Source organism: Chlamydomonas reinhardtii, chromosome 10 (genome assembly GCF_000002595.2).
Source record: "Chlamydomonas reinhardtii strain CC-503 cw92 mt+ chromosome 10, whole genome shotgun sequence".
NCBI lineage: Eukaryota > Viridiplantae > Chlorophyta > Chlorophyceae > Chlamydomonadales > Chlamydomonadaceae > Chlamydomonas > Chlamydomonas reinhardtii.
The window spans coordinates 1,046,199-1,070,815 of record NC_057013.1 but is presented as its reverse complement, the minus strand read 5'-3'; the positions used below and the strand labels follow the sequence as shown (position 1 = coordinate 1,070,815).

General features: G+C 73.1%; 1 protein-coding gene across 1 annotated transcript; it reads left to right on the top strand.

Annotated features, from left to right (window-relative positions):
- Nucleotides 1-20: 20 nt before the first annotated feature.
- Nucleotides 21-24,617, top strand: CHLRE_10g425251v5 (uncharacterized protein). The gene is made up of 10 exons (XM_043066539.1): nt 21-249; nt 367-534; nt 734-902; nt 1,089-1,452; nt 1,547-3,378; nt 3,577-10,512; nt 10,589-16,741; nt 16,834-17,016; nt 17,131-22,040; nt 22,185-24,617. The coding sequence occupies exons 2-10, from the start codon at nt 484-486 to the stop codon at nt 23,736-23,738; spliced, it is 22,152 nt and encodes a 7,383-aa protein (XP_042919936.1). The 5' UTR covers nt 21-249; nt 367-483; the 3' UTR covers nt 23,739-24,617.

The window sequence follows — 24,617 nt, the reverse complement described above, 5'->3', positions numbered from 1 at the left end:
CATCGCGGGTGTTGCAGGTCGGGGGCACCGTTAAGTGTCCAGCACCGCGATGATTGCTCAACTCATACTATGCGCTGGAAAGTCCTAGAGGCGCAGGGCTAACGGCGGGCGCTTGTCGGAAACCGTGCGATGAAGTCGAAATCACCTCTGCCGCGCGCACCCCTGAGCGGGTTCGCGCAACCGCGTGTGCCCGCAACGGTTGTACAACTCAAGCGACCTCGTCTACGCTGCCTGCCGGCCCGCGCGACGGTGCGTTTAGAAACGCCGAAATGGCTCGCCAAACCGAAAGGGCTCTGCCGGAAAGGCGGGCCTCCGGAACTACTGCATGATAGATCGGTGATACTTGCAACTACCCCATACTTGCAGGCTGCGGAGGAGCCCGCGCAGCCGCAAGCTCCAGCTTCCCCGGAACCCTCGCCGCTGGGCGTCTTGCTTGCCGGGTCCTCGTTGGCGCCCAGTAGCAAAGGCCCGCCTCCATTACTGATGGCGGTCCTGGGACTTGGCCAGATTCTGCACATGCAAGACGCTGCCCAGGTAACCTTGTCCCTCATGCATGTCCCTCCAGCAACCACTCTGCCATCAACGATATCCGACTGTCGCGTTGCCCGCATAGTCAAAATGCCTGAGATGTGCGTAGGCTAGTTTTCAAGTACGATATGCACTTCATTGGGTGTGAACGCTAGCGCCCGCTCGCCTCCGACATGTTGCGGCTTCACGCATCCCATCGACGCAGGCGCCAGTGCCCAACGACTACCTGAGCGCGTATGCACATCTCCTCGGCTCCGACATCCCTCGTGACGGGCAGGGCGGCGATGGACGCAGTGGTGGAAGAGGTAGCGGTGGCGGTGGGGGTGGCGGTGGCGGTGGCGGAGGCGACGGCATGTTTCCCTTCGGGCCGAATGGTACGTTTGCCATCCTGGACTCCACTGTGTTCAGTTTACCTGGTATACGTCTGGCAGGCAGCTGCCTGAGCAGTGATAGTAGTTTATCCACCAGAAGCACCGCTCGGCTTGCACTTTTGATTGTGTTGCTGCTGCGCCCAACTGACACGTCCCTAACCCAACTACGCACCCTTCCTCAACCGACAGGCATGCCCTCGCCCGACCAGCTGCTAGGCTTCGCTCTTGCCAGCGCCCTCACGCTAGCAGGCTCGGTAGCACCACACGCAGCAGAAACCAAAACGGCAGCGCCTGGAGGACGCCGGCGCCGCCCCGCATCGCTGCTGCGACCCCCTAGACTCCTACGGCCGGGGCGAGCGGACGAGCAACTGGCGCAGCCGCAACAGCCGCCCACGCCTGTCCGGCCCTCCAGCAGTGACATACTGTACGAGCCGCTGGCGTCGGCTCTGGCACCTGACCTCAGGGTCAATGACAGCTTGGACGCGTTCGTGGCCATCTGGGTCGACCCTGGGCCCGCACCCATCTGGGTTGCACCGGCTGCCATCTGCGTCAGGCGCGACTACATTCGCTGCCGGAGGCTTGGCAGCTGATGCGGTGTTGGCTACGGCGGGGGGGCTCAGCACTGCTGTAGGGCTGACGGGGCTCAGTGCCGCTGGAACAGGCAGCCGGACGGCGTCAATGGTCACGTCTGCACAGGCGCCTGAGCCGCTGCTGGCGCCGGAGAGAGCATCTGGGCCGGGCGCGCACGCAGGCGACAGCGGCCACGCGGCTCGGCAGGGCGCGGCTTCTGTGGCAAACAGCGAGCACGTGGTGCAGCAAGCAGCCTTCACTAGCGGCACTGCTGCTGCCAGGGGCCGTATGAGCGCCGGTAGCAGCGCCGCGCGCCTCACGCCAGCACCGGACGCCCTGTCAGGCTCCCCCGAGGCCTCCTTCTACGGCGTGTCAGTGGATCTGCTTGCCACGACGGAGCCCTGCAGCAGTGCCTCAACCATCGCCGATGTGCATTTCGCCGCTGACTCGTACGGTGGCGGCTCGTATGCTGCGGACGCTGATGACAGCTTCGTCGCGCGTGGTGCCCACCTCCTTGTGGAGGGATCTGTGTACCCGGCGGCGGCACCGGAGCCGCTGATCCAGGTGGATCCCGAGGCTGTCGGCAGCGCTAGCCGCTGGGCTAGCAGGTGTGCAGCAGGTGGGGTGGTCAATTGTCCGGGCACTCGTGCTGATGTCGGGCGGCAGCACCATGCGCAGCCGGGCAAGCCGGCGGCCCAGGCGGTTTACAGCCCCACGGCGGCGGCGGCGGCGGCAGCAGCGGTGGAGGCGTCAGGCCGGCACAGTACGATACCCCGTGTGCATGCCGGCGCGCCACGGGCCAGTGCATCTCAGGGCGCGACGCTGAGCCGTGGGGAGCTGTACGCAGCCAGCGCTGAAGGTGCTCATGAGCCGACCGCTGCGTTTAGCAGTTCGGCGCAGGTTTCGCACCTGCGAGGCGCTCCGGCAGCAGCGCATGCCGCAGTTCACGATGTCGGCATGGCGGCTGGGCTCATGGCACTAACACGAGATGAGACAGCGTCTGCAGGGCAGTTCGCCGCGCCCCAACACTTGCCCGCCGCAACCTTGCTATGCAACATCGTGCCCCGGAGTCCAGCGCTTCCGCAGCCGTCGACCATCGAGCAGCATGCGGCGCGCAGCTCAAGTGGCCTGCAAGCCGCAGCGCCGGTGTCTTACGATGTCGCCGACAAACCAGAGCTATCAGCCAACTGCGCGCTGCCGGGCAGCCAGGCTGCGCACAGTGCGGCTTCAGTGCACGGCCCGACTTCAGCAGCGGCGAGTGCAGATGGCCGCGCTGCCGGCAGCGGCAGCTTTTCGCCTGGCTCAGAAGCCTGGGCGCACCCGCAGGAGTCGCAGAACCACACGCAGTACGCAACTTCACCCGCGGCGCGCCACGAGCCGACAGCATGTGCGAATCAACATGCGGCTGAGGTAGACGGCGCAGCAGCAGGAGTCCAAGTGCCGACCTGCTTCAAAGGCGCCACCGCTCAGGCCGCTGCTGCGAGCAGGCCGGGGCTGGACCACGCCTCGAAGCACCTACTGGGCTCCTTGGCAGCCGACACGACCGCGCACCTGTTAGCACCAGTCGTCGCAGCCGCCTCTGCCGCCAGCCTGCGCAGTAATAGTGCCGGCGCCACTACCGCGGTCGGCCGCCGGCCTGCCGACGATGCGTCCAGCAGCAGCGGCCTCTGTGCCGGCGGCCGTGCAGAGCGTACCAGCAGCGGCTGTGATGTGCGGTTCAACCAGACAGTTGCATCAACAGCTCGCCCACAGCGACCCAGTGACCTGGGAACGCAAACCGAACGCTTCGGTGCACCTCAGCTGCAGTCCGCAACGCGGCAGCTGCCGGCGACAGCAGCACTAGGCACAGACCTCCAGGAACTGCTTAACCGCAGTGACGCCCCATCCGCATCATCCATTTCCCGCCAGGGTGCGAGCGCGTCTGTTTCCGCCTCGATGGAGGACCAGAGCATCTGGCAGGGCTACAGATCCGTTGCACTATCGGGACCAACCACATCCACGACGCCAGCACATATCAGCAATGCCAAACCCACCGGCATGCAACCGCCGCACCTGGCAGAAACGTCCAACCTCCGTGTTTTGCCTGACGTATGTCACGGGATGCAAGGCCTGCGCAATTCGTTCAGTCATGCTGCGTCGTCGGCCGCTCGTGCGGCGCCGCCTGCTGCGGCGCCAGAGCCCGCCGCCGTTGTGGCAGCCGCTGCGTCGTCGGCCGCTCGTGCGGCGTCGCCTGCTGCGGAGCCAGAGCCCGCCGCCGTTGTGGCAGCCGCTGCGTCGTCGGCCGCTCGTGCGGCGTCGCCTGCTGCGGAGCCAGAGCCCGCCGCCGTTGTGGCAGCCACTGCGTCATTGGCCGCTCGTGCGGCGCCGCCTGCTGCGGCGCCAGAGCCTGCCGCCGTTGTGGCAGCCGCTGCGTCATCGGCCGCTCGTGCGGCGCGGCCTGCTGCGGAGCCAGAGCCCGCCGCCGTTGTGGCAGCCGCTGCGTCGTCGGCCGCTCGTGCGGCGCCGCCTGCTGCGGAGCCAGAGCCCGCCGCCGCTGTGGCAGCCGCTGCGTCGTCGGCTGGTCGTGCGGCGTCGCCTGCTGCGGAGCCAGAGCCCGCCACCGTTGTGGCAGCCGCTGCGTCGTCGGCCGCTCGTGCGGCGTCGCCTGCTGCGGAGCCAGAGCCCGCCGCCGTTGTGGCAGCCGCTGCGTCGTCGGCCGCTCGTGCGGCGCCGCCTGCTGCGGAGCCAAAGCCTGCCGCCGTTGTGGCAGCCGCTGCGTCGTCGGCCGCTCGTGCGGCGTCGCCTGCTGCGGAGCCAGAGCCCGCCGCCGTTGTGGCAGCCGCTGCGTCGTCGGCCGCTCGTGCGGCGTCGCCTGCTGCGGAGCCAGAGCCCGCCGCCGTTGTGGCAGCCGCTGCGTCGTCGGCCGCTCGTGCGGCGTCGCCTGCTGCGGCGCCAGAGCCCGCCGCCGTTGTGGCAGCCACTGCGTCATTGGCCGCTCGTGCGGCGCCGCCTGCTGCGGCGCCAGAGCCTGCCGCCGTTGTGGCAGCCGCTGCGTCGCCGGCCGCTCGTGCGGCGCCGCCTGCTGCGGAGCCAGAGCCCGCCGCCGTTGTGGCAGCCGCTGCGTCGTCGGCCGCTCGTGCGGCGCCGCCTGCTGCGGAGCCAGAGCCCGCCGCCGTTGTGGCAGCCGCTGCGGTGTTGGCCGCTCGTGCGGCGTCGCCTGCTGCGGAGCCAGAGCCCGCCGCCGTTGTGGCAGCCGCTGCGTCGTCGGCCGCTCGTGCGGCGTCGCCTGCTGCGGAGCCAGAGCCCGCCGCCGTTGTGGCAGCCACTGCGTCGTCGGCCGCTCGTGCAGCGTCGCCTGCTGCGGAGCCAGAGCCCGCCGCCGTTGTGGCAGCCACTGCGTCGTCGGCCGCTCGTGCGGCGCCGCCTGCTGCGGAGCCAGAGCCCGCCGCTGTTGTGGCCGCCACTGCGTCGTCGGCCGCTCGTGCGGCGTCGCCTGCTGCGGAGCCAGAGCCCGCCGCCGTTGTGGCAGCCGCTGCGTCGTCAGCCGCTCGTGCGGCGCCGCCTGCTGCGGAGCCAAAGCCCGCCGCCGTTGTGGCAGCCACTGCATCATTGGCCGCTGGTGCGGCGTCGCCTGCTGCCGAGCCAGAGCCCGCCGTCGTTGTGGCAGCCGCTGCGTCGTCGGCCGCTCGTGCAGCGCCGCCTGCTGCGGCGCCAGAGCCCGCCGCCGTTGTGGCAGCCGCTGCGTCGTCGGCCGCTCGTGCGGCGTCGCCTGCTGCGGAGCCAGAGCCCGCCGCCGTTGTGGCAGCCACTGCGTCGTCGGCCGCTCGTGCAGCGCCGCCTGCTGCGGAGCCAGAGCCCGCCGCCGTTGTGGCAGCCGCTGCGTCGTCGGCCGCTCGTGCGGCGTCGCCTGCTGCGGAGCCAAAGCCCGCCGCCGTTGTGGCAGCCACTGCATCATTGGCCGCTGGTGCGGCGTCGCCTGCTGCCGAGCCAGAGCCCGCCGTCGTTGTGGCAGCCGCTGCGTCGTCGGCCGCTCGTGCAGCGCCGCCTGCTGCGGAGCCAGAGCCCGCCGCCGTTGTGGCAGCCGCTGCGTCGTCGGCCGCTCGTGCGGCGCCGCCTGCTGCGGCGCCAGAGCCCGCCGCCGTTGTGGCAGCCGCTGCGTCGTCGGCCGCTCGTGCAGCGCCGCCTGCTGCGGAGCCAGAGCCCGCCGCCGTTGTGGCAGCTGCTGCGGTGTTGGCCGCTCGTGCGGCGCCGCCTGCTGCGGAGCCAAAGCCCGCCGCCGTTGTGGCAGCCACTGCGTCGTCGGCTGCTCGTGCGGCGCCGCCTGCTGCGGAGCCAGAGCCCGCCGTTGTGGCAGCCGCTGCGGTGTTGGCCGCTCGTGCGGCGTCGCCTGCTGCGGCGCCAGAGCCCGCCGCCGTTGTGGCCGCCACTGCGTCATTGGCCGCTCGTGCGGCGCCGCCTGCTGCGGAGCCAGAGCCCGCCGCCGTTGTGGCAGCTGCTGCGGTGTTGGCCGCTCGTGCGGCGCCGCCTGCTGCGGAGCCAAAGCCCGCCGCCGTTGTGGCAGCCACTGCGTCGTCGGCTGCTCGTGCGGCGCCGCCTGCTGCGGAGCCAGAGCCCGCCGTTGTGGCAGCCGCTGCGGTGTTGGCCGCTCGTGCGGCGTCGCCTGCTGCGGCGCCAGAGCCCGCCGCCGTTGTGGCCGCCGCTGCGTCGTCAGCCGCTCGTGCGGCGCCGCCTGCTGCGGAGCCAGAGCCCGCCGCCGTTGTGGCAGCCGCTGCGGTGTTGGCCGCTCGTGCGGCGTCGCCTGCTGCGGCGCCAGAGCCCGCCGCCGTTGTGGCCGCCACTGCGTCATTGGCCGCTCGTGCGGCGCCGCCTGCTGCGGAGCCAGAGCCCGCCGCCGTTGTGGCAGCCGCTGCGTCGTCGGCCGCTCGTGCGGCGCCGCCTGCTGCGGAGCCAGAGCCCGCCGCCGTTGTGGCAGCCGCTGCGTCGTCGGCCGCTCGTGCGGCGCCGCCTGCTGCGGAGCCAGAGCCCGCCGCCGTTGTGGCAGCCGCTGCGGTGTCGGCCGCTGGTGCGGCGCCGCCTGCTGCGGAGCCAGAGCCCGCCGCCGTTGTGGCAGCCGCTGCGTCGTCGGCCGCTCGTGCGGCGCCGCCTGCTGCGGCGCCAGAGCCCGCCGCCGTTGTGGCAGCCGCTGCGGTGTCGGCCGCTCGTGCGGCGTCGCCTGCTGCCGAGCCAGAGCCCGCCGTCGTTGTGGCAGCCGCTGCCTCGTCGGCCGCTCGTGCGGCGCCGCCTGCTGCGGAGCCAGAGCCCGCCGCCGTTGTGGCAGCCACTGCGTCGTCGGCCGCTCGTGCGGCGCCGCCTGCTGCGGCGCCAGAGCCCGCCGCCGTTGTGGCAGCCGCTGCGGTGTCGGCCGCTCGTGCGGCGCCGCCTGCTGCGGAGCCAGAGCCCGCCGCCGTTGAGGCCGCCACTGCGTCGCCGGCCGCTGGTGCGGCGCCGCCTGCTGCGGAGCCAGAGCCCGCCGCCGTTGTGGCAGCCACTGCGTCGTCAGCCGCTCGTGCGGCGCCGCCTGCTGCGGAGCCAGAGCCCGCCGCCGTTGTGGCAGCCGCTGCGTCGTCGGCCGCTCGTGCAGCGCCGCCTGCTGCGGAGCCAGAGCCCGCCGCCGTTGAGGCCGCCACTGCGTCGCCGGCCGCTGGTGCGGCGTCGCCTGCTGCGGAGCCAGAGCCCGCCGCTGTTGTGGCCGCCGCTGCGTCGTCAGCCGCTCGTGCGGCGCCGCCTGCTGCGGAGCCAGAGCCCGCCGCCGTTGTGGCAGCCGCTGCGTCGTCGGCCGCTGGTGCGGCGTCGCCTGCTGCGGCGCCAGAGCCCGCCGCCGTTGTGGCCGCCACTGCGTCACCGGCCGCTTGTGCGGCGCCGCCTGCTGCGGAGCCAGAGCCCGCCGCCGTTGTGGCAGCCGCTGCGTCGTCGGCCGCTCGTGCGGCGTCGCCTGCTGCGGCGCCAGAGCCCGCCGCCGTTGTGGCAGCCGCTGCGTCGTCGGCCGCTCGTGCGGCGCCGCCTGCTGCGGAGCCAGAGCCCGCCGCCGTTGTGGCAGCCACTGCGTCGTCGGCCGCTCGTGCGGCGTCGCCTGCTGCGGCGCCAGAGCCCGCCGCCGTTGTGGCAGCCGCTGCGTCGTCGGCCGCTCGTGCGGCGCCGCCTGCTGCGGAGCCAGAGCCCGCCGCCGTTGTGGCAGCCACTGCGTCGTCGGCCGCTGGTGCGGCGTCGCCTGCTGCCGAGCCAGAGCCCGCCGCCGTTGTGGCAGCCGCTGCGGTGTCGGCCGCTCGTGCAGCGTCGCCTGCTGCGGAGCCAGAGCCCGCCGCCGTTGTGGCAGCCGCTGCGTCGTCGGCCGCTTGTGCGGCGTCGCCTGCTGCGGAGCCAGAGCCCGCCACCGTTGTGGCAGCCGCTGCGTCGTCAGCCGCTCGTGCGGCGCCGCCTGCTGCGGAGCCAGAGCCCGCCGCCGTTGTGGCAGCCGCTGCGTCGTCGGCCGCTGGTGCGGCGTCGCCTGCTGCGGCGCCAGAGCCCGCCGCCGTTGTGGCCGCCACTGCGTCACCGGCCGCTTGTGCGGCGCCGCCTGCTGCGGAGCCAGAGCCCGCCGCCGTTGTGGCAGCCGCTGCGTCGTCGGCCGCTCGTGCGGCGCCGCCTGCTGCGGAGCCAGAGCCCGCCGCCGTTGTGGCAGCCACTGCGTCGTCGGCCGCTCGTGCGGCGTCGCCTGCTGCGGCGCCAGAGCCCGCCGCCGTTGTGGCCGCCGCTGCGTCGTCGGCCGCTCGTGCAGCGCCGCCTGCTGCGGCGCCAGAGCCCGCCGCCGTTGTGGCAGCCGCTGCGTCGTCGGCCGCTCGTGCGGCGTCGCCTGCTGCGGAGCCAGAGCCCGCCGCCGTTGTGGCAGCCGCTGCGTCGTCGGCCGCTCGTGCGGCGTCGCCTGCTGCGGCGCCAGAGCCCGCCGCCGTTGTGGCAGCCGCTGCGGTGTCGGCCGCTCGTGCGGCGTCGCCTGCTGCGGAGCCAGAGCCCGCCGCCGTTGTGGCAGCCGCTGCGTCGTCGGCCGCTCGTGCGGCGCCGCCTGCTGTGGAGCCAGAGCCCGCCGCCGTTGTGGCAGCCACTGCGTCGTCGGCCGCTCGTGCGGCGTCGCCTGCTGCGGCGCCAGAGCCCGCCGCCGTTGTGGCAGCCACTGCGTCGTCGGCCGCTCGTGCGGCGCCGCCTGCTGCGGCGCCAAAGCCCGCCGCCGTTGTGGCAGCCGCTGCGTCGTCGGCCGCTCGTGCGGCGCCGCCTGCTGCGGAGCCAGAGCCCGCCGCCGTTGTGGCAGCCGCTGCGTCGTCAGCCGCTCGTGCGGCGTCGCCTGCTGCGGCGCCAGAGCCCGCCGCCGTTGTGGCAGCCGCTGCGGTGTCGGCCGCTTGTGCGGCGCCGCCTGCTGCGGAGCCAGAGCCCGCCGCCGTTGTGGTAGCCGCTGCGTCGTCGGCCGCTCGTGAGGCGTCGCCTGCTGCGGAGCCAGAGCCCGCCGCCGTTGTGGCAGCCACTGCGTCGTCGGCCGCTCGTGCGGCGTCGCCTGCTGCGGCGCCAGAGCCCGCCGCCGTTGTGGCAGCCGCTGCGTCGTCGGCCGCTCGTGCGGCGCCGCCTGCTGCGGAGCCAGAGCCCGCCGCCGTTGTGGTAGCCGCTGCGTCGTCGGCCGCTCGTGCGGCGCCGCCTGCTGCGGCGCCAGAGCCCGCCGCCGTTGTGGCAGCCGCTGCGGTGTCGGCCGCTCGTGCGGCGCCGCCTGCTGCGGAGCCAGAGCCCGCCGCCGTTGTGGCAGCCACTGCGTCGTCGGCCGCTTGTGCGGCGTCGCCTGCTGCGGAGCCAAAGCCCGCCGCCGTTGTGGCAGCCGCTGCGTCGTCGGCCACTCGTGCGGCGCCGCCTGCTGCGGAGCCAGAGCCCGCCGCCGTTGTGGCAGCCGCTGCGTCGTCGGCCGCTCGTGCAGCGCCGCCTGCTGCGGAGCCAGAGCCCGCCGCCGTTGTGGTAGCCGCTGCGTCGTCGGCCGCTCGTGAGGCGTCGCCTGCTGCGGAGCCAGAGCCCGCCGCCGTTGTGGCAGCCGCTGCGGTGTCGGCCGCTCGTGCGGCGTCGCCTGCTGCGGCGCCAGAGCCCGCCGCCGTTGTGGCAGCCGCTGCGTCGTCGGCCGCTCGTGCGGCGCCGCCTGCTGCGGAGCCAGAGCCCGCCGCCGTTGTGGTAGCCGCTGCGTCGTCGGCTGCTCGTGCGGCGCCGCCTGCTGCGGCGCCAGAGCCCGCCGCCGTTGTGGCAGCTGCTGCGTCGTCGGCCGCTCGTGCGGCGTCGCCTGCTGCGGCGCCAGAGCCCGCCGCCGTTGTGGCAGCCGCTGCGTCGTCGGCCGCTCGTGCGGCGTCGCCTGCTGCGGAGCCAAAGCCCGCCGCCGTTGTGGCAGCCACTGCATCATTGGCCGCTCGTGCGGCGCCGCCTGCTGCGGAGCCAGAGTCCGCCGCCGTTGTGGCAGCCGCTGCGTCGTCGGCCGCTCGTGCAGCGCCGCCTGCTGCGGCGCCAGAGCCCGCCGCCGTTGAGGCCGCCACTGCGTCGCCGGCCGCTGGTGCGGCGTCGCCTGCTGCGGAGCCAGAGCCCGCCGCCGTTGTGGCAGCCGCTGCGTCGTCGGCCGCTCGTGCGGCGCCGCCTGCTGCGGAGCCAGAGCCCGCCGCCGTTGTGGCAGCCGCTGCGTCGTCGGCCGCTCGTGCGGCGTCGCCTGCTGCGGAGCCAGAGCCCGCCGCCGTTGTGGCAGCCGCTGCGGTGTCGGCCGCTGGTGCGGCGCCGCCTGCTGCGGAGCCAGAGCCCGCCGCCGTTGTGGCAGCCGCTGCGTCACCGGCCGCTTGTGCGGCGCCGCCTGCTGCGGCGCCAGAGCCCGCCGCCGTTGTGGCCGCCACTGCGTCACCGGCCGCTCGTGCGGCGTCGCCTGCTGCGGAGCCAGAGCCCGCCGCCGTTGTGGCAGCCACTGCGTCGTCGGCCGCTCGTGCGGCGTCGCCTGCTGCGGAGCCAGAGCCCGCCGCCGTTGTGGCAGCCGCTGCGGTGTCGGCCGCTCGTGCGGCGCCGCCTGCTGCGGGCGCCAGAGCCCGCCGCCGTTGTGGCAGCCGCTGCGTCGTCGGCCGCTTGTGCAGCGCCGCCTGCTGCGGAGCCAGAGCCCGCCGCCGTTGTGGCAGCCGCTGCGTCGTCGGCCGCTCGTGCGGCGCCGCCTGCTGCGGAGCCAAAGCCCGCCGCCGTTGTGGCAGCCGCTGCGTCGTCGGCCGCTCGTGCGGCGCCGCCTGCTGCGGAGCCAGAGCCCGCCGCCGTTGTGGCAGCCGCTGCGTCGTCGGCCGCTCGTGCGGCGTCGCCTGCTGCGGAGCCAGAGCCCGCCGCCGTTGTGGCAGCCGCTGCGTCGTCAGCCGCTCGTGCGGCGCCGCCTGCTGCGGCGCCAGAGCCCGCCGCCGTTGTGGCAGCCGCTGCGTCGTCGGCCGCTCGTGCGGCGTCGCCTGCTGCGGCGCCAGAGCCCGCCGCCGTTGAGGCCGCCACTGCGTCGCCGGCCGCTGGTGCGGCGCCGCCTGCTGCGGAGCCAGAGCCCGCCACCGTTGTGGCAGCCGCTGCGTCGTCAGCCGCTCGTGCGGCGTCGCCTGCTGCGGCGCCAGAGCCCGCCGCCGTTGTGGCAGCCGCTGCGGTGTCGGCCGCTTGTGCGGCGCCGCCTGCTGCGGAGCCAGAGCCCGCCGCCGTTGTGGCAGCCACTGCGTCGTCGGCCGCTTGTGCGGCGTCGCCTGCTGCGGAGCCAGAGCCCGCCGCCGTTGTGGCAGCCGCTGCGTCGTCGGCCACTCGTGCGGCGCCGCCTGCTGCGGAGCCAGAGCCCGCCGCCGTTGTGGCAGCCACTGCGTCGTCGGCCGCTCGTGCGGCGTCGCCTGCTGCGGCGCCAGAGCCCGCCGCCGTTGTGGCAGCCGCTGCGTCGTCGGCCGCTCGTGCGGCGTCGCCTGCTGCGGAGCCAAAGCCCGCCGCCGTTGTGGTAGCCGCTGCGTCGCCGGCCGCTGGTGCGGCGCCGCCTGCTGCGGAGCCAGAGCCCGCCACCGTTGTGGCAGCCGCTGCGTCGTCAGCCGCTCGTGCGGCGCCGCCTGCTGCGGAGCCAGAGTCCGCCGCCGTTGTGGCAGCCGCTGCGTCGTCGGCCGCTCGTGCAGCGCCGCCTGCTGCGGCGCCAGAGCCCGCCGCCGTTGAGGCCGCCACTGCGTCGCCGGCCGCTGGTGCGGCGTCGCCTGCTGCGGAGCCAGAGCCCGCCGCCGTTGTGGCAGCCACTGCGTCGTCGGCCGCTCGTGCGGCGCCGCCTGCTGCGGCGCCAGAGCCCGCCGCCGTTGTGGCAGCCGCTGCGTCGTCGGCCGCTCGTGCGGCGTCGCCTGCTGCGGAGCCAGAGCCCGCCGCCGTTGTGGCAGCCACTGCGTCGTCGGCCGCTGGTGCGGCGCCGCCTGCTGCGGCGCCAGAGCCCGCCGCCGTTGTGGCAGCCGCTGCGTCGTCGGCCGCTCGTGCGGCGTCGCCTGCTGCGGCGCCAGAGCCCGCCGCCGTTGAGGCCGCCACTGCGTCGCCGGCCGCTGGTGCGGCGCCGCCTGCTGCGGAGCCAGAGCCCGCCACCGTTGTGGCAGCCGCTGCGTCGTCAGCCGCTCGTGCGGCGCCGCCTGCTGCGGAGCCAGAGTCCGCCGCCGTTGTGGCAGCCGCTGCGTCGTCGGCCGCTCGTGCAGCGCCGCCTGCTGCGGCGCCAGAGCCCGCCGCCGTTGTGGCAGCCACTGCATCATTGGCCGCTGGTGCGGCGTCGCCTGCTGCGGCGCCAGAGCCCGCCGCCGTTGTGGCAGCCACTGCGTCGTCGGCCGCTGGTGCGGCGCCGCCTGCTGCGGAGCCAGAGCCCGCCGCCGTTGTGGCAGCCGCTGCGTCGTCGGCCGCTCGTGCGGCGTCGCCTGCTGCGGAGCCAGAGCCCGCCGCCGTTGTGGCAGCCGCTGCGTCGTCGGCCGCTCGTGCGGCGTCGCCTGCTGCGGCGCCAGAGCCCGCCGCCGTTGTGGCAGCCGCTGCGGTGTCGGCCGCTCGTGCGGCGTCGCCTGCTGCGGAGCCAGAGCCCGCCGCCGTTGTGGCAGCCGCTGCGTCGTCGGCCGCTCGTGCGGCGCCGCCTGCTGTGGAGCCAGAGCCCGCCGCCGTTGTGGCAGCCACTGCGTCGTCGGCCGCTCGTGCGGCGTCGCCTGCTGCGGAGCCAGAGCCCGCCGCCGTTGTGGCAGCCGCTGCGTCGTCGGCCGCTCGTGCGGCGCCGCCTGCTGCGGAGCCAGAGCCCGCAGCCGTTGTGGCAGCCGCTGCGTCGTCGGCCGCTCGTGCGGCGCCGCCTGCTGCGGCGCCAGAGCCCGCAGCCGTTGTGGCAGCCGCTGCGTCGTCGGCCGCTGGTGCGGCGTCGCCTGCTGCGGAGCCAGAGCCCGCCGCCGTTGAGGCCGCCACTGCGTCGTCGGCCGCTCGTGCGGCGTCGCCTGCTGCGGAGCCAGAGCCCGCCGCCGTTGTGGCAGCCGCTGCGTCGTCGGCCGCTCGTGCGGCGCCGCCTGCTGTGGAGCCAGAGCCCGCCGCCGTTGTGGCAGCCACTGCGTCGTCGGCCGCTCGTGCGGCGCCGCCTGCTGCGGAGCCAGAGCCCGCCGCCGTTGTGGCAGCCACTGCGTCGCCGGCCGCTGATGCGGCGCCGCCTGCTGCGGAGCCAGAGCCCGCCGCCGTTGTGGCAGCCACTGCGTCGTCGGCCGCTCGTGCGGCGCCGCCTGCTGCGGAGCCAGAGCCCGCCGCCGTTGTGGCAGCCGCTGCGTCGTTGGCCGCTCGTGCGGCGTCGCCTGCTGCGGCGCCAGAGCCCGCCGCCGTTGTGGCAGCCACTGCGTCGTCGGCCGCTTGTGCGGCGTCGCCTGCTGCGGAGCCAGAGCCCGCCGCTGTTGTGGCCGCCACTGCGTCGTCGGCCGCTCGTGCGGCGTCGCCTGCTGCGGAGCCAGAGCCCGCCGCCGTTGTGGCAGCCGCTGCGTCGTCGGCCGCTCGTGCGGCGTCGCCTGCTGCGGAGCCAGAGCCCGCCGCCGTTGTGGCAGCCGCTGCGTCGTCGGCCGCTCGTGCGGCGGCGCCTGCTGCGGCGCCAGAGCCCGCCGCCGTTGTGGCAGCCGCTGCGTCGTCGGCCGCTCGTGCGGCGCCGCCTGCTGTGGAGCCAGAGCCCGCCGCCGTTGTGGCAGCCGCTGCGTCGTCGGCCGCTCGTGCGGCGTCGCCTGCTGCGGAGCCAGAGCCCGCCGCCGTTGTGGCAGCCACTGCGTCGTCGGCCGCTCGTGCGGCGTCGCCTGCTGCGGAGCCAGAGCCCGCCGCCGTTGTGGCAGCCGCTGCGGTGTCGGCCGCTCGTGCGGCGCCGCCTGCTGCGGCGCCAGAGCCCGCCGCCGTTGTGGCAGCCGCTGCGTCGTCGGCCGCTCGTGCGGCGTCGCCTGCTGCGGAGCCAGAGCCCGCCGCCGTTGTGGCAGCCGCTGCGTCGTCGGCCGCTCGTGCGGCGCCGCCTGCTGCAGAGCCAGAGCCCGCCGCCGTTGTGGCAGCCGCTGCGTCGTCGGCCGCTCGTGCGGCGTCGCCTGCTGCGGAGCCAGAGCCCGCCGCCGTTGTGGCAGCCGCTGCGTCGTCAGCCGCTCGTGCGGCGCCGCCTGCTGCGGAGCCAGAGCCCGCCGTCGTTGTGGCAGCCGCTGCCTCGTTGGCCGCTGGTGCGGCGCCGCCTGCTGCGGCGCCAGAGCCCGCCGCCGTTGAGGCCGCCACTGCGTCGCCGGCCGCTGGTGCGGCGCCGCCTGCTGCGGAGCCAGAGCCCGCCGCCGTTGTGGCAGCCGCTGCGGTGTTGGCCGCTCGTGCGGCGTCGCCTGCTGCGGAGCCAGAGCCTGCCGCCGTTGTGGCAGCCGCTGCGTCGTCGGCTGCTTGTGCGGCGTCGCCTGCTGTGGAGCCAGAGCCCGCCACCGTTGTGGCAGCCGCTGCGTCGTCGGCCGCTTCTGCGGCGTCGCCTGCTGCGGAGCCAGAGCCCGCCGCCGTTGTGGCAGCCGCTGCGGTGTTGGCCGCTCGTGCAGCGTCGCCTGCTGCGGAGCCAGAGCCCGCCGCCGTTGTGGCAGCCGCTGCGTCGTCGGCTGCTCGTGCGGCGTCGCCTGCTGCGGAGCCAGAGCCCGCCGCCGTTGTGGCAGCCGCTGCGGCGTCGGCCGCTCGTGCAGCGCCGCCTGCTGCGGAGCCAAAGCCCGCCGCCGTTGTGGCAGCCGCTGCGGCGTCGGCCGCTCGTGCGGCGTCGCCTGCTGCGGAGCCAGAGCCCGCCGCCGTTGTGGCAGCCGCTGCGGTGTCGGCCGCTCGTGCGGCGCCGCCTGCTGCGGCGCCAGAGCCCGCCGCCGTTGTGGCAGCCGCTGCGTCGTCGGCCGCTCGTGCGGCGTCGCCTGCTGCGGAGCCAGAGCCCGCCGCCGTTGTGGCAGCCGCTGCGTCGTCGGCCGCTCGTGCGGCGCCGCCTGCTGCAGAGCCAGAGCCCGCCGCCGTTGTGGCAGCCGCTGCGTCGTCGGCCGCTCGTGCGGCGTCGCCTGCTGCGGAGCCAGAGCCCGCCGCCGTTGTGGCAGCCGCTGCGTCGTCGGCCGCTTCTGCGGCGTCGCCTGCTGCGGAGCCAGAGCCCGCCGCCGTTGTGGCAGCCGCTGCGGTGTTGGCCGCTCGTGCGGCGTCGCCTGCTGCGGAGCCAGAGCCTGCCGCCGTTGTGGCAGCCGCTGCGTCGTCGGCTGCTCGTGCGGCGTCGCCTGCTGCGGAGCCAGAGCCCGCCACCGTTGTGGCAGCCGCTGCGTCGTCGGCCGCTTCTGCGGCGTCGCCTGCTGCGGAGCCAGAGCCCGCCGCCGTTGTGGCAGCCGCTGCGGTGTTGGCCGCTCGTGCAGCGTCGCCTGCTGCGGAGCCAGAGCCCGCCGCCGTTGTGGCAGCCGCTGCGTCGTCGGCTGCTCGTGCGGCGTCGCCTGCTGCGGAGCCAGAGCCCGCCGCCGTTGTGGCAGCCGCTGCGGCGTCGGCCGCTCGTGCAGCGCCGCCTGCTGCGGAGCCAAAGCCCGCCGCCGTTGTGGCAGCCGCTGCGTCGTCGGCCGCTCGTGCGGCGTCGCCTGCTGCGGAGCCAGAGCCCGCCGCCGTTGTGGCAGCCACTGCGTCGTCGGCCGCTCGTGCGGCGTCGCCTGCTGCGGAGCCAGAGCCCGCCGCCGTTGTGGCAGCCGCTGGGTCGTCGGCCGCTCGTGCGGCGCCGCCTGCTGTGGAGCCAGAGCCCGCCGCCGTTGTGGCAGCCGCTGCGTCGTCGGCCGCTGGTGCGGCGCCGCCTGCTGCGGAGCCAGAGCCCGCCGCCATTGTGGCAGCCACTGCGTCGCCGGCCGCTGATGCGGCGCCGCCTGCTGCGGAGCCAGAGCCCGCCGCCGTTGTGGCAGCCACTGCGTCGTCGGCCGCTCGTGCGGCGCCGCCTGCTGCGGCGCCAGAGCCCGCCGCCGTTGTGGTAGCCGCTGCGTCGTCGGCCGCTCGTGCGGCGCCGCCTGCTGCGGAGCCAGAGCCCGCCGCCGTTGTGGCAGCCGCTGCCTCGTCGGCCGCTCGTGCGGCGTCGCCTGCTGCGGAGCCAGAGCCCGCCGCCGTTGTGGCAGCCACTGCGTCGTCGGCCGCTCGTGCGGCGCCGCCTGCTGCGGCGCCAGAGCCCGCCGCCGTTGTGGCAGCCGCTGCGTCGTCAGCCGCTCGTGTGGCGGCGCCTGCTGCGGAGCCAGAGCCCGCCACCGTTGTGGCAGCCGCTGCGTGCTTGGCCGCTCGTGCGGCGCCGCCTGCTGCGGAGCCAGAGCCCGCCGCCGTTGTGGCAGCCGCTGCGTGCTTGGCCGCTCGTGCGGCGTCGCCTGCTGCGGAGCCAGAGCCCGCCGCCGTTGTGGCAGCCACTGCGTCGTCGGCCGCTCGTGCGGCGCCGCCTGCTGCGGCGCCAGAGCCCGCCGCCGTTGTGGCAGCCGCTGCGTCGTCAGCCGCTCGTGTGGCGGCGCCTGCTGCGGAGCCAGAGCCCGCCACCGTTGTGGCAGCCGCTGCGTGCTTGGCCGCTCGTGCGGCAGAGTTGGGGAGTGGACCCTTGCTTCTCTGTAGTCCTTTATCCAGCAAGGGGCCATTCCGGTCACTAATTCCAACCAGGCAGTCCTCTAGCGCTCAAGATGGCGTGACCATTGAGGAGTCAGCCCAGGAGCTCAGCGCATCGCGCCTTCGCAGCCGGATCCCAATGCCCCCCTCAGTGGAGCTGGACACTGCATCATTATCGGCGCTATCTCAATCACGTAAGCGCGTTTCCTCTGATTTGCTAGTGTGTACCACATGTTATGAACACAGACGATTCGCGTTTAACCAGGTCTTATGTTTCCTCCTTCAGGGCTTCGTCATGTCGGTGTGCTGTCTTCCTCCTCTGCTGTCGGTCACGAGTGTGGTGACTGGGGCTTTAGCACGCTTCCTTCGGCATCGCTACAGAAGTCATCTGCAGGCACCCGCGTCGCGACAGCGTCGCCGCCTGGTAGCCCCACAGCCGCCACTGCGAGTCGACAGCTGATGGCATCAGGTGGGTGCAATCTGCTACCACCAGTGCCTGCCATTACGACTGTCGGCGTTTACGTGTAGCTCGGAACAAACAGTGGGCTTCTAAAGACTGCTGTACTCGTCGCTAATTTCACAGGGTCTGGGAACTCCCGCGCCCTGTCCGCCCATGCCTCCCTGGCCAAGGGCTTGGTCGCGCCGCGCGTCGCCTTCGGCAGCCGCGTCCGGGACGTGTCCGCAGCGGCCGGGGCAAGCGCCAGGGCGGCCCCGTCCTCGCCCGTGGCCGGCAGCTTGTCGGCTGCCAGCTCTCGCAGCTCATCCTTCACCAGCCAGTCCAGCGTCCGCGGCTTGGCGAGTGGCAGCGGCTTCCAGGCAGCAGCTGCCGCCGCAGCCGCGGCGCAAGCTCCAGGGTCCTCCCGCACCGTCTCGGCTCGTAGTGGGGCCAGCCTGGACGAGGCCTCCTCCTCGCAGCTCTCGCGCACAGACCCGTCCCGGTCTGTGCCAGGCGCACACACCTCGGCGGCCGGCGCTTCAGCATTGGGCAGCCATGCGTCTAGCCTGCGCGCTGCGCAAGCGCCAGCGGCAAGCTCCTGCCCGCGCTCCTCCCGCTTCTCTGTCCTGCGTGGCACGGCCTCCATGTCACCGCCGTTAGCATCGCGCGCGGTGTCGCGCTATCTGTCCAGTGCTACGCAGCAGCCGGAAATCCCCAAGCCTGCAGCGCAAGCCAAGAAGGAAGCAGAGGCACAAGAGCCCACAGCTGCGCCTCAACAGGGTCAGGTGACGCCGCCTGCGGCCCGCCCAGCACGGCCTGCAGCAGCCACCGCGTTTGCCTCGCTGGCACGCAGTGCGGACCGGATCGAAGGCGCCCCAGCCGCCGCGGAGGCCACAGACGCCGCCGCGTTTGCGCCGCACCCGTCCACGCCCAACGTGAGCGCCCGCTGCCGCCGCGGCTCCCTGCTGCTCGGCAACGCCGTCTCCGCCACCGACTCCCTGCGTATGTCGCTGCGACACATCGGTGACGTACCTGCCGGCGCCACCGGCAGCCACAGCTGCACCGCCACTGGTGCCCTTGCCGCCGCGGTCAGCTCCCTGCGCCCGCACAGCAGCTCCGCCGTGCCGCGCCTGACAAGGGAAAGCCCCGCATCTCCTGGGGTTGCGGCCGGCAGCGCCCCGAATGGAAGGCTCAGCTTGGACGAGGCACGGCGGCTGAGCAGGAGCGGGTCGGGATCCGCCGGTTCGTCTGCTCGACAGAGCTTGGATGCCCGGCCGCGCCGCAGCTCCACCATGTGTACCTCAGTCACCCCGCCCGTGTGTGATGACCCCCTTGACTGCGACCTGCTGCTGCCGGTGCCGCAGCTGGCGCCCGCGGCGCTGGAGCTGCCGCCGCAAGGTGCGATGCCGCCTCGCGCCGGCCAGCGCTTCACGACCGGCGGCGTCAAACGCGGCACGGACGTGCACCGGATCAGCGAGGAGAACTCAGATGACCTGCTCCGGGGCCTGGGGCGGCAGCGCGGCAGCGGCGGCAGTGCAGCGAGTAGCAGCAGCGCCCACGATCTGGGTCAGCGGCCGACGCTGAACGTGTTGGGCTCTGGGCTAGCGCCGCCCGCTCCGGGGGCGGCAGGCCGCGCGCGCAGGCATTCGGTTGCAGCTTACATGACCGCGGCAGCGGCGCAGGCGACCTCGGAGCTGGCAGCAGTGCACGCCCTGCGCAGCCGCCAAAGCGCGATTAGCGGCGACCAGGAGGCCAAGCCTGCTGAAATTACAGAGCTGGACGCCGTCGCTCCTGCCTGCGACATCAGCACCTCGGCGCTTTTCGCCCCCGCAGCTCCGCCCGTGCGTTCGCCCGCTCGGGACCCCGTGCAGGCTGAGGACGGCGCGCGTGCTGGGATGTCACCCGCTAAGGCATCAGAGGTTCCAAGCTCTGCCGGCGAGGGTGCTCTCTGCAGTGCATCGCTGGTCGAGACCAGTCAGGGCGCCAGCGGCAGTGCAGCGGGTGCTCCGACTCCTGCAATCTCCCACGCACAGCTGCAGCTGCAGGAGCGGAGCCACAGCTTCCGCACACGCGTGCACCCTGAGGGCGCCCTGCGCGCTGGGGGCGGTGGTTACGGGAGCGCGGCCGACGCAGTTAACGGCGATGCAGGCCACGAGCAAGGGCGGCAGGAGCGGAGCCACAGCTTCCGCACACGTGTGCACCCTGAGGACGGCCTGCGTGCTTGGGGCGGCGATCACGGGAGCGCGGCCGATGCAGTTAACGGCGATGCAGGCCACGAGCAAGGGCTGCAGGAGCGGAGCCACAGCTTCCGCACACGCGTGCACCCTGAGGGCGGCCTGCGTGCTTGGGGCGGTGGTTACGGGAGCGCGGCCGACGCAGTTACCGGCGATGCAGGCCACGAGGAAGGGCTGCAGGAGCGGAGCCACAGCTTCCGCACACGCGTGCACCCTGAGGGCGGCCTGCGTGCTTGGGGCGGCGATTACGGGAGCGCGGCCGACGCAGCTAGCGGCGATGCAGGCCACGAGGAAGGGCTGCAGGAGCGGAGCCACAGCTTCCGCACACGCGTGCACCCTGAGGGCGGCCTGCGTGCTTGGGGCGGCGATTACGGGAGCGCGGCCGACGCAGTTAGCGGCGATGCAGGCCACGAGGAAGGGCTGCAGGAGCGGAGCCACAGCTTCCGCACACGCGTGCACCCGGCAGACCGCGCGCCAACATGGGACGGCGGGCCCGCCTGCAGCCCTGCTGCATCGCCGCGTGTCTGCTCCTCACTCGACCTGCAGGGCCCCAGCAGCTTCACCAGCAACCGCATCCATCCGGGAGTTGCTAATGCGTCGTCTGCACACCATTGGGTGCTGCAGGAGCAGGACGGCGACGTGGCCGCGGTGCCGCACTCGCCCAAGGCAGGCAGGGCAAGTGGCAGCGGCCAGCACGGACTTCAGGAGCGGAGCCGAAGCTTCTGCACCCGCGTCTATCCGGCCGACCGCATGCAGAGCACGGGCGGTGGACCTGGGATAAGTCCAGTTTCATCGCCACGCATCCGGTCCTCCCTGGCCCTGCAGCGCCACAACAGCTTCACCAGCAGCCGCGTCCACCCGTCCACCCCAACTGCCTCAGAACCCCAGCTTGAGCTGCCGGAGTGGTTTGCAGCGGCTCAGGAAGGATCTGCTGTTGCGGGCAGCGCATTCCAAGGCCTGCAGGAGCGGAGCCACAGCTTCCGCACTCGCATACACCCAGCGGACGGCATGCAGAGCGCTGGCGGCTCAATCGTGCATAGCCCGACGGCACCGACACGTGGCCACTCGTCCCTGCACCTGCAGCGCTCCGGCAGCTTCACCAGCAACCGCATCCACCCGTCCGCGCGCCAAGGCGACCTGTCAGAGCCTGACGACCCCGCCGGCGCCGCCCACAGCGTCGTCGCCGGCGGCGGCGACCAGCAACCGGCCAGGAGCCACAGCTTCCGCGCCCTTGTGCACCCCACCTGGGACGGCAGCCCTGCCAGTATGGGCGACGTGGCCGGCTGGGAGGAGCAGCTGCAGCCCTCCGGCGTCGCTGCACGGCCCCCGCCGGCCCGCGGCGTCACATCCCTGGACCTGCGGCGCCCGAACAGCTTCTGCGGCGCCACCCGGGGCAGGCTGGCCGGCCTGGTCATGCCGCACTCGCCCTACTCACCCAGCCGGCTGCGCTTCGGCTCCGAGGCCCTGAGCCCGCAACAGCAGCAGCTGGCGCTGCTGAAGCCCAGCGCTACCGCTGGCGGCTCTGGCGGCAGTGGCAGCAGCGGCCCATCGGCCGTCGCAGCGCCTGGCGGCGGCGGCGGCGGCGGCGCCTATGCTGGCAGCGCCTTTGCCCACCTCGCGCTTGTGCCGGGCAGCCCAGTGCGCAGGTCGGAGGGGCCCGCCGCCCCCAGCGGCAGCCTATTCGCCAACGCGCAGGACCAGGCACGCATTGCCAACGATGGGCTTGCCAGCCCGCGGCAATCCATCGAGGAGCCGTCATTCCTGCGGAGCTCCTCCCGCTCCGGCGCGGGCAGCATCACAGGCAGCGCACGGCTCGCCAAGTCCATCAGCATAAAGGCGAGGGTGGTGCCAGAGCCGCTCAGCGGCGCCACGCCCGCAGACGCTGCCAGTGCCGTCTTCGGTACATGGTCCGTGCTCCGCGGCGGCAGCGACGACGGCGCCGCCTCGTCCGTCGCATCCTCCGCCACACAGGCGTGGGAGGTGCCAGCTGCGCCGCCTGCGGCGGCGCCGCCCGCGCTCCTGCCGCTGCGCAGCCCCTCTGCCCGCGGCCGGGTGGCGCCTCTGCCGCAGCCGCCACACCTGCTGCAGGTGCTGCGCCGTCAGTCCGCCACCAGCACGCCCAACCTGCTGCTGAGTCCCGGATGGCTGGAGGCGAGCGGCGCGGCCGCCGCCAGCCTGCCCACCAGCTGCGCGGGCCTGGACCCAGCAGCAGCCATGGATGTCAGCTCCCTACCAGGCTGCGTGGCAGAGGAGGAGGAGGAGGTGATGGAGCGCGGTGCAGCCCGGTCTGAGGCGGGGGCCGGCATGGGCGCAAGCGCAGCCGGCAGCTCGGCGAGCCTGCGGCGGCTGTCAAGCGTGCGCGCCGCCTCCACCACTGGTGGCTCCGCGCAGGCCATCCCGCCACTGCCGCTGCCGCCGCCGCCGCCGCCGCCAGCGGCCGCACGCGTCGGCTCGGGCCTGGGCAGCGGCCTGCTAGCGGCGCTGACGCGCAGCCTGTCCCGCGGCGGCGCAGCCCCAGGCGGCGAGCACGCCGGCGGCGCCTCGCTGTCCCTGCGGGCGTCGGCGGACTGGTCGCAGGTGTACGACACGCCCAATGACGTGTTGTACGGCGCACGCTACAGCGAGCGCCACATGGCGGTGGGGCAGGAGGGCGAGGAAGCGGGCGAGGCGGGCGCGGGCGCGGAGCAGGGCTCCGGAGGCGGCAACGGTGCTGTCGAGCAGCAGCCGTCGCGGCCTGCGTCCGGGTCGTTCTCGCTCTTGTCGCCGCCCAAGCCGTCGCTCCCGCGCATGGGTGCGCGCCCTGCCAGCAACTGCAGCGGCCAGGTGAGATTGCCACTGCCCAGTCGTCGTCCTACTGAATAGCAGCGCGCATTTGGAACGTGTCGGGCGTGTGTTCGCTTCTCCTTGAAAGGCTTCTCTTCCCTCATGCTTACCGTGGCCCTGTGCTCTGCCCCGCCCACCGTGCAGGTCCTGCCGCACATGCGTCAGCAGCCTGCGTCCACCGCGGCCGGAGCGGCTGGATCGCCGGCAGCAGCCCGGCCCGGCGGGAGCTCCATCGGTGGCGGCAGCCTCACGGCCACACCGCGGAAGACCTCTTCCGAGCTGCCCATGCGGCGCACTGGAAGCACTGCGGCCAGCGCCGGCGGCAGCCCCGTCACCTCAGGCAGCATGTTCACGCGCGCGTCGGAGGGCTCTGCGGCCACAGACCGTGGCGACTCGGCGGCGGCGGCGGCTGCGGGTTCCGTTGGGAAGGGCGGGCTGGCTTCGGCCCGAGGGGAGCTGTCGATGCTGCGGCCCGCCTCGGTGTCGTCGCGCTTCGCGCCGTTCGGCGGCTCGCGCAGCGCCACGCGGCCATTTGTCACCTCCACGGCGGATCGAGGAGTCGACATGCGTGCGGGACAGCCAGAGCAGCAGTCCAGCACGGCAGCGCGCAAGGTGGAGGCAGACGCCAAGGAGCAGGAGGGGAAGCTAATAGGGAAAGCAGGCGCCGAAGCTGTTGCTGCTGGTGCGGCCGCCACCGCGGCCGTGCCGCAGCTTCACGCGCAGGCGCGCCCCGTTGTGCCAGCCGGCGGCGAGGCGGAGACGAGTGCTGACGTCGACGCCGCCCGCCATCGCGCGGATCAGGAGCAGGGTGAGAAACAGCTTGCCGCGCCTGCTGTGCCGCCACCAGTCCATGTGGAGAGCGACGCGCCGCCGCACATGCTGGTCACCACCGCATCAAGGGCCGCGCCCGCGGGGGCCACGGCTGTGCAGCAGGCGGCCGCGCCGGAAGGGGAGGTGCTAATGGCGGAACTTGCAGAGACGCCAGATGCAGCCGAGGAGGAGGAGGAGGAAGCGGCCGAGGTGGGGGTCGGAGTGGAGCTGGAGCGGGCGGCCAGCGGCCTGGACAGCCGCACGGAGCATGGCCGAGGTCGCGATGCAAGCGACGCCGGCGGAGCGGCCGAGTCCGAGGCGGCGGATGAGGACCGCGAGGAGCGAGCGGAGGAGCAGCAGCAGCAGGATGGAGCTGAGGGGGACACGCCGGATGATGACGTGGAGGAGGAGGAGGAGGAGGAGGAGGAGGAGGGTCTGGACGACGGTGAGGGGCTAGACCATCAGGCGCGCGAGGCCATGGACGTGCTGCCGCCGCTTGACGACGACGAGGACAACGAGCACGTCGCGGTGGCACCGGACGTGGTGTTGGAGGGCGGCGGCCCTGGCGTGAGCCACGTGGTGGCGGAGAGTGTGGGAGCCGGCACGGACAGCATGACTGGTGGCGAGAGCGCGTTTGGATCCAGTACGTACGATGGCGGCAGCAGCACCGCCAGCAAGTCCAAACGCCGCAGCATTTGGTGGCGAGCGGCGCACAAGGTGAAGAAGCGGCTCAAGGCTGCGGTGCAGAAGATCAAGGAGGCGACTGGCTCCAAGCCAGGCTCGGCCGCACCGTCGGCGGCGGCTTCAGCGGCCAGCTCCGTGCCGCCCTCGGTCGCGGCATCGGTGGCGGCCTCCGCGGCGGCCTCAGTCACGTCTGTACGGCGTTAAGTTACTGCTAACCTGCCCAGAAGGACAAGAACAACATGGAACAAAACTCTGCGCTGAAGTGTTACGGTCGGGAGAGATGCAGTGAACCGTGGTAACTTGAAAGGAACAGATTTCGTGGGGAACGACGCCGGACAGTGGGAAGCGGGGGCGCAGGCAACAAGTGACACTGGTTCGTCGAATGTACTGAATAGTGCGCATCATTGACGCGGGCGGATGACAGTGGGGTACAGGCGTATCCGCAAATGAGAATGGGACAGGCAGGCACTGTGAGTGGCTGATGGGTAGTCCCAGCGATTAATTAGACCGCGCGCGAGTACCGTAGCCAACGGCTGTGCCTCATTTCGTTAGGGCCAACAGGTGCAAATGCACCACAAGGCCGTCATTGTGAACACTGTTTATGGGACATTTGCTTACTGGATGGACTGATATTACGTGACGTTTGTGTGCTTGTTCTGATGATTAATGCGAGTGCCAATGCAAAAGAACGCGCGCACCTCTGACACGCTGGCACCCCGGCCCTTGGCCTACAGAAGGTCATTTTCATGGCACGGTTGCTACGTACCGTATTCTTTTTGGCTGGTTTTATATGTTTGCCGGTCCGATGCAGTCAGCTTTGCAGTTCCAAACTATGAAGACAGATGGTACGGTATCAGCGATGGCCCTGTGGGGTGTGCGTATGTGCGGTGGAAGTGGCAGCTTGAGGCTGCGTACCGTACTCTGGTAGGACAGATTTAATACGCAATAGGAATGGCGGGCCGAGAGCTGAGCGTTAGGTAGTTCCGTTTGCAGGAGGTGCTGCTACTTATTATGCTGCTGCTTCATTATTTGTGGGGAGTATTTGTGCAGGACAAGAGGACGAATGTGTGTAACCTGTTTGCA

Excerpts from the sequence above, each read along its gene's own strand:
- CHLRE_10g425251v5 (XM_043066539.1), top strand. The coding sequence starts at position 484 with ATGGCGGTCCTGGGACTTGGCCAGATTCTGCACATGCAAGACGCTGCC. Across the intron at positions 535-733 it reads ACATGCAAGACGCTGCCCAG|GCGCCAGTGCCCAACGACTA; the intron begins GTAACCTTGTCC and ends CCATCGACGCAG. Across the intron at positions 3,379-3,576 it reads ATCATCCATTTCCCGCCAGG|GCCTGCGCAATTCGTTCAGT; the intron begins GTGCGAGCGCGT and ends ACGGGATGCAAG.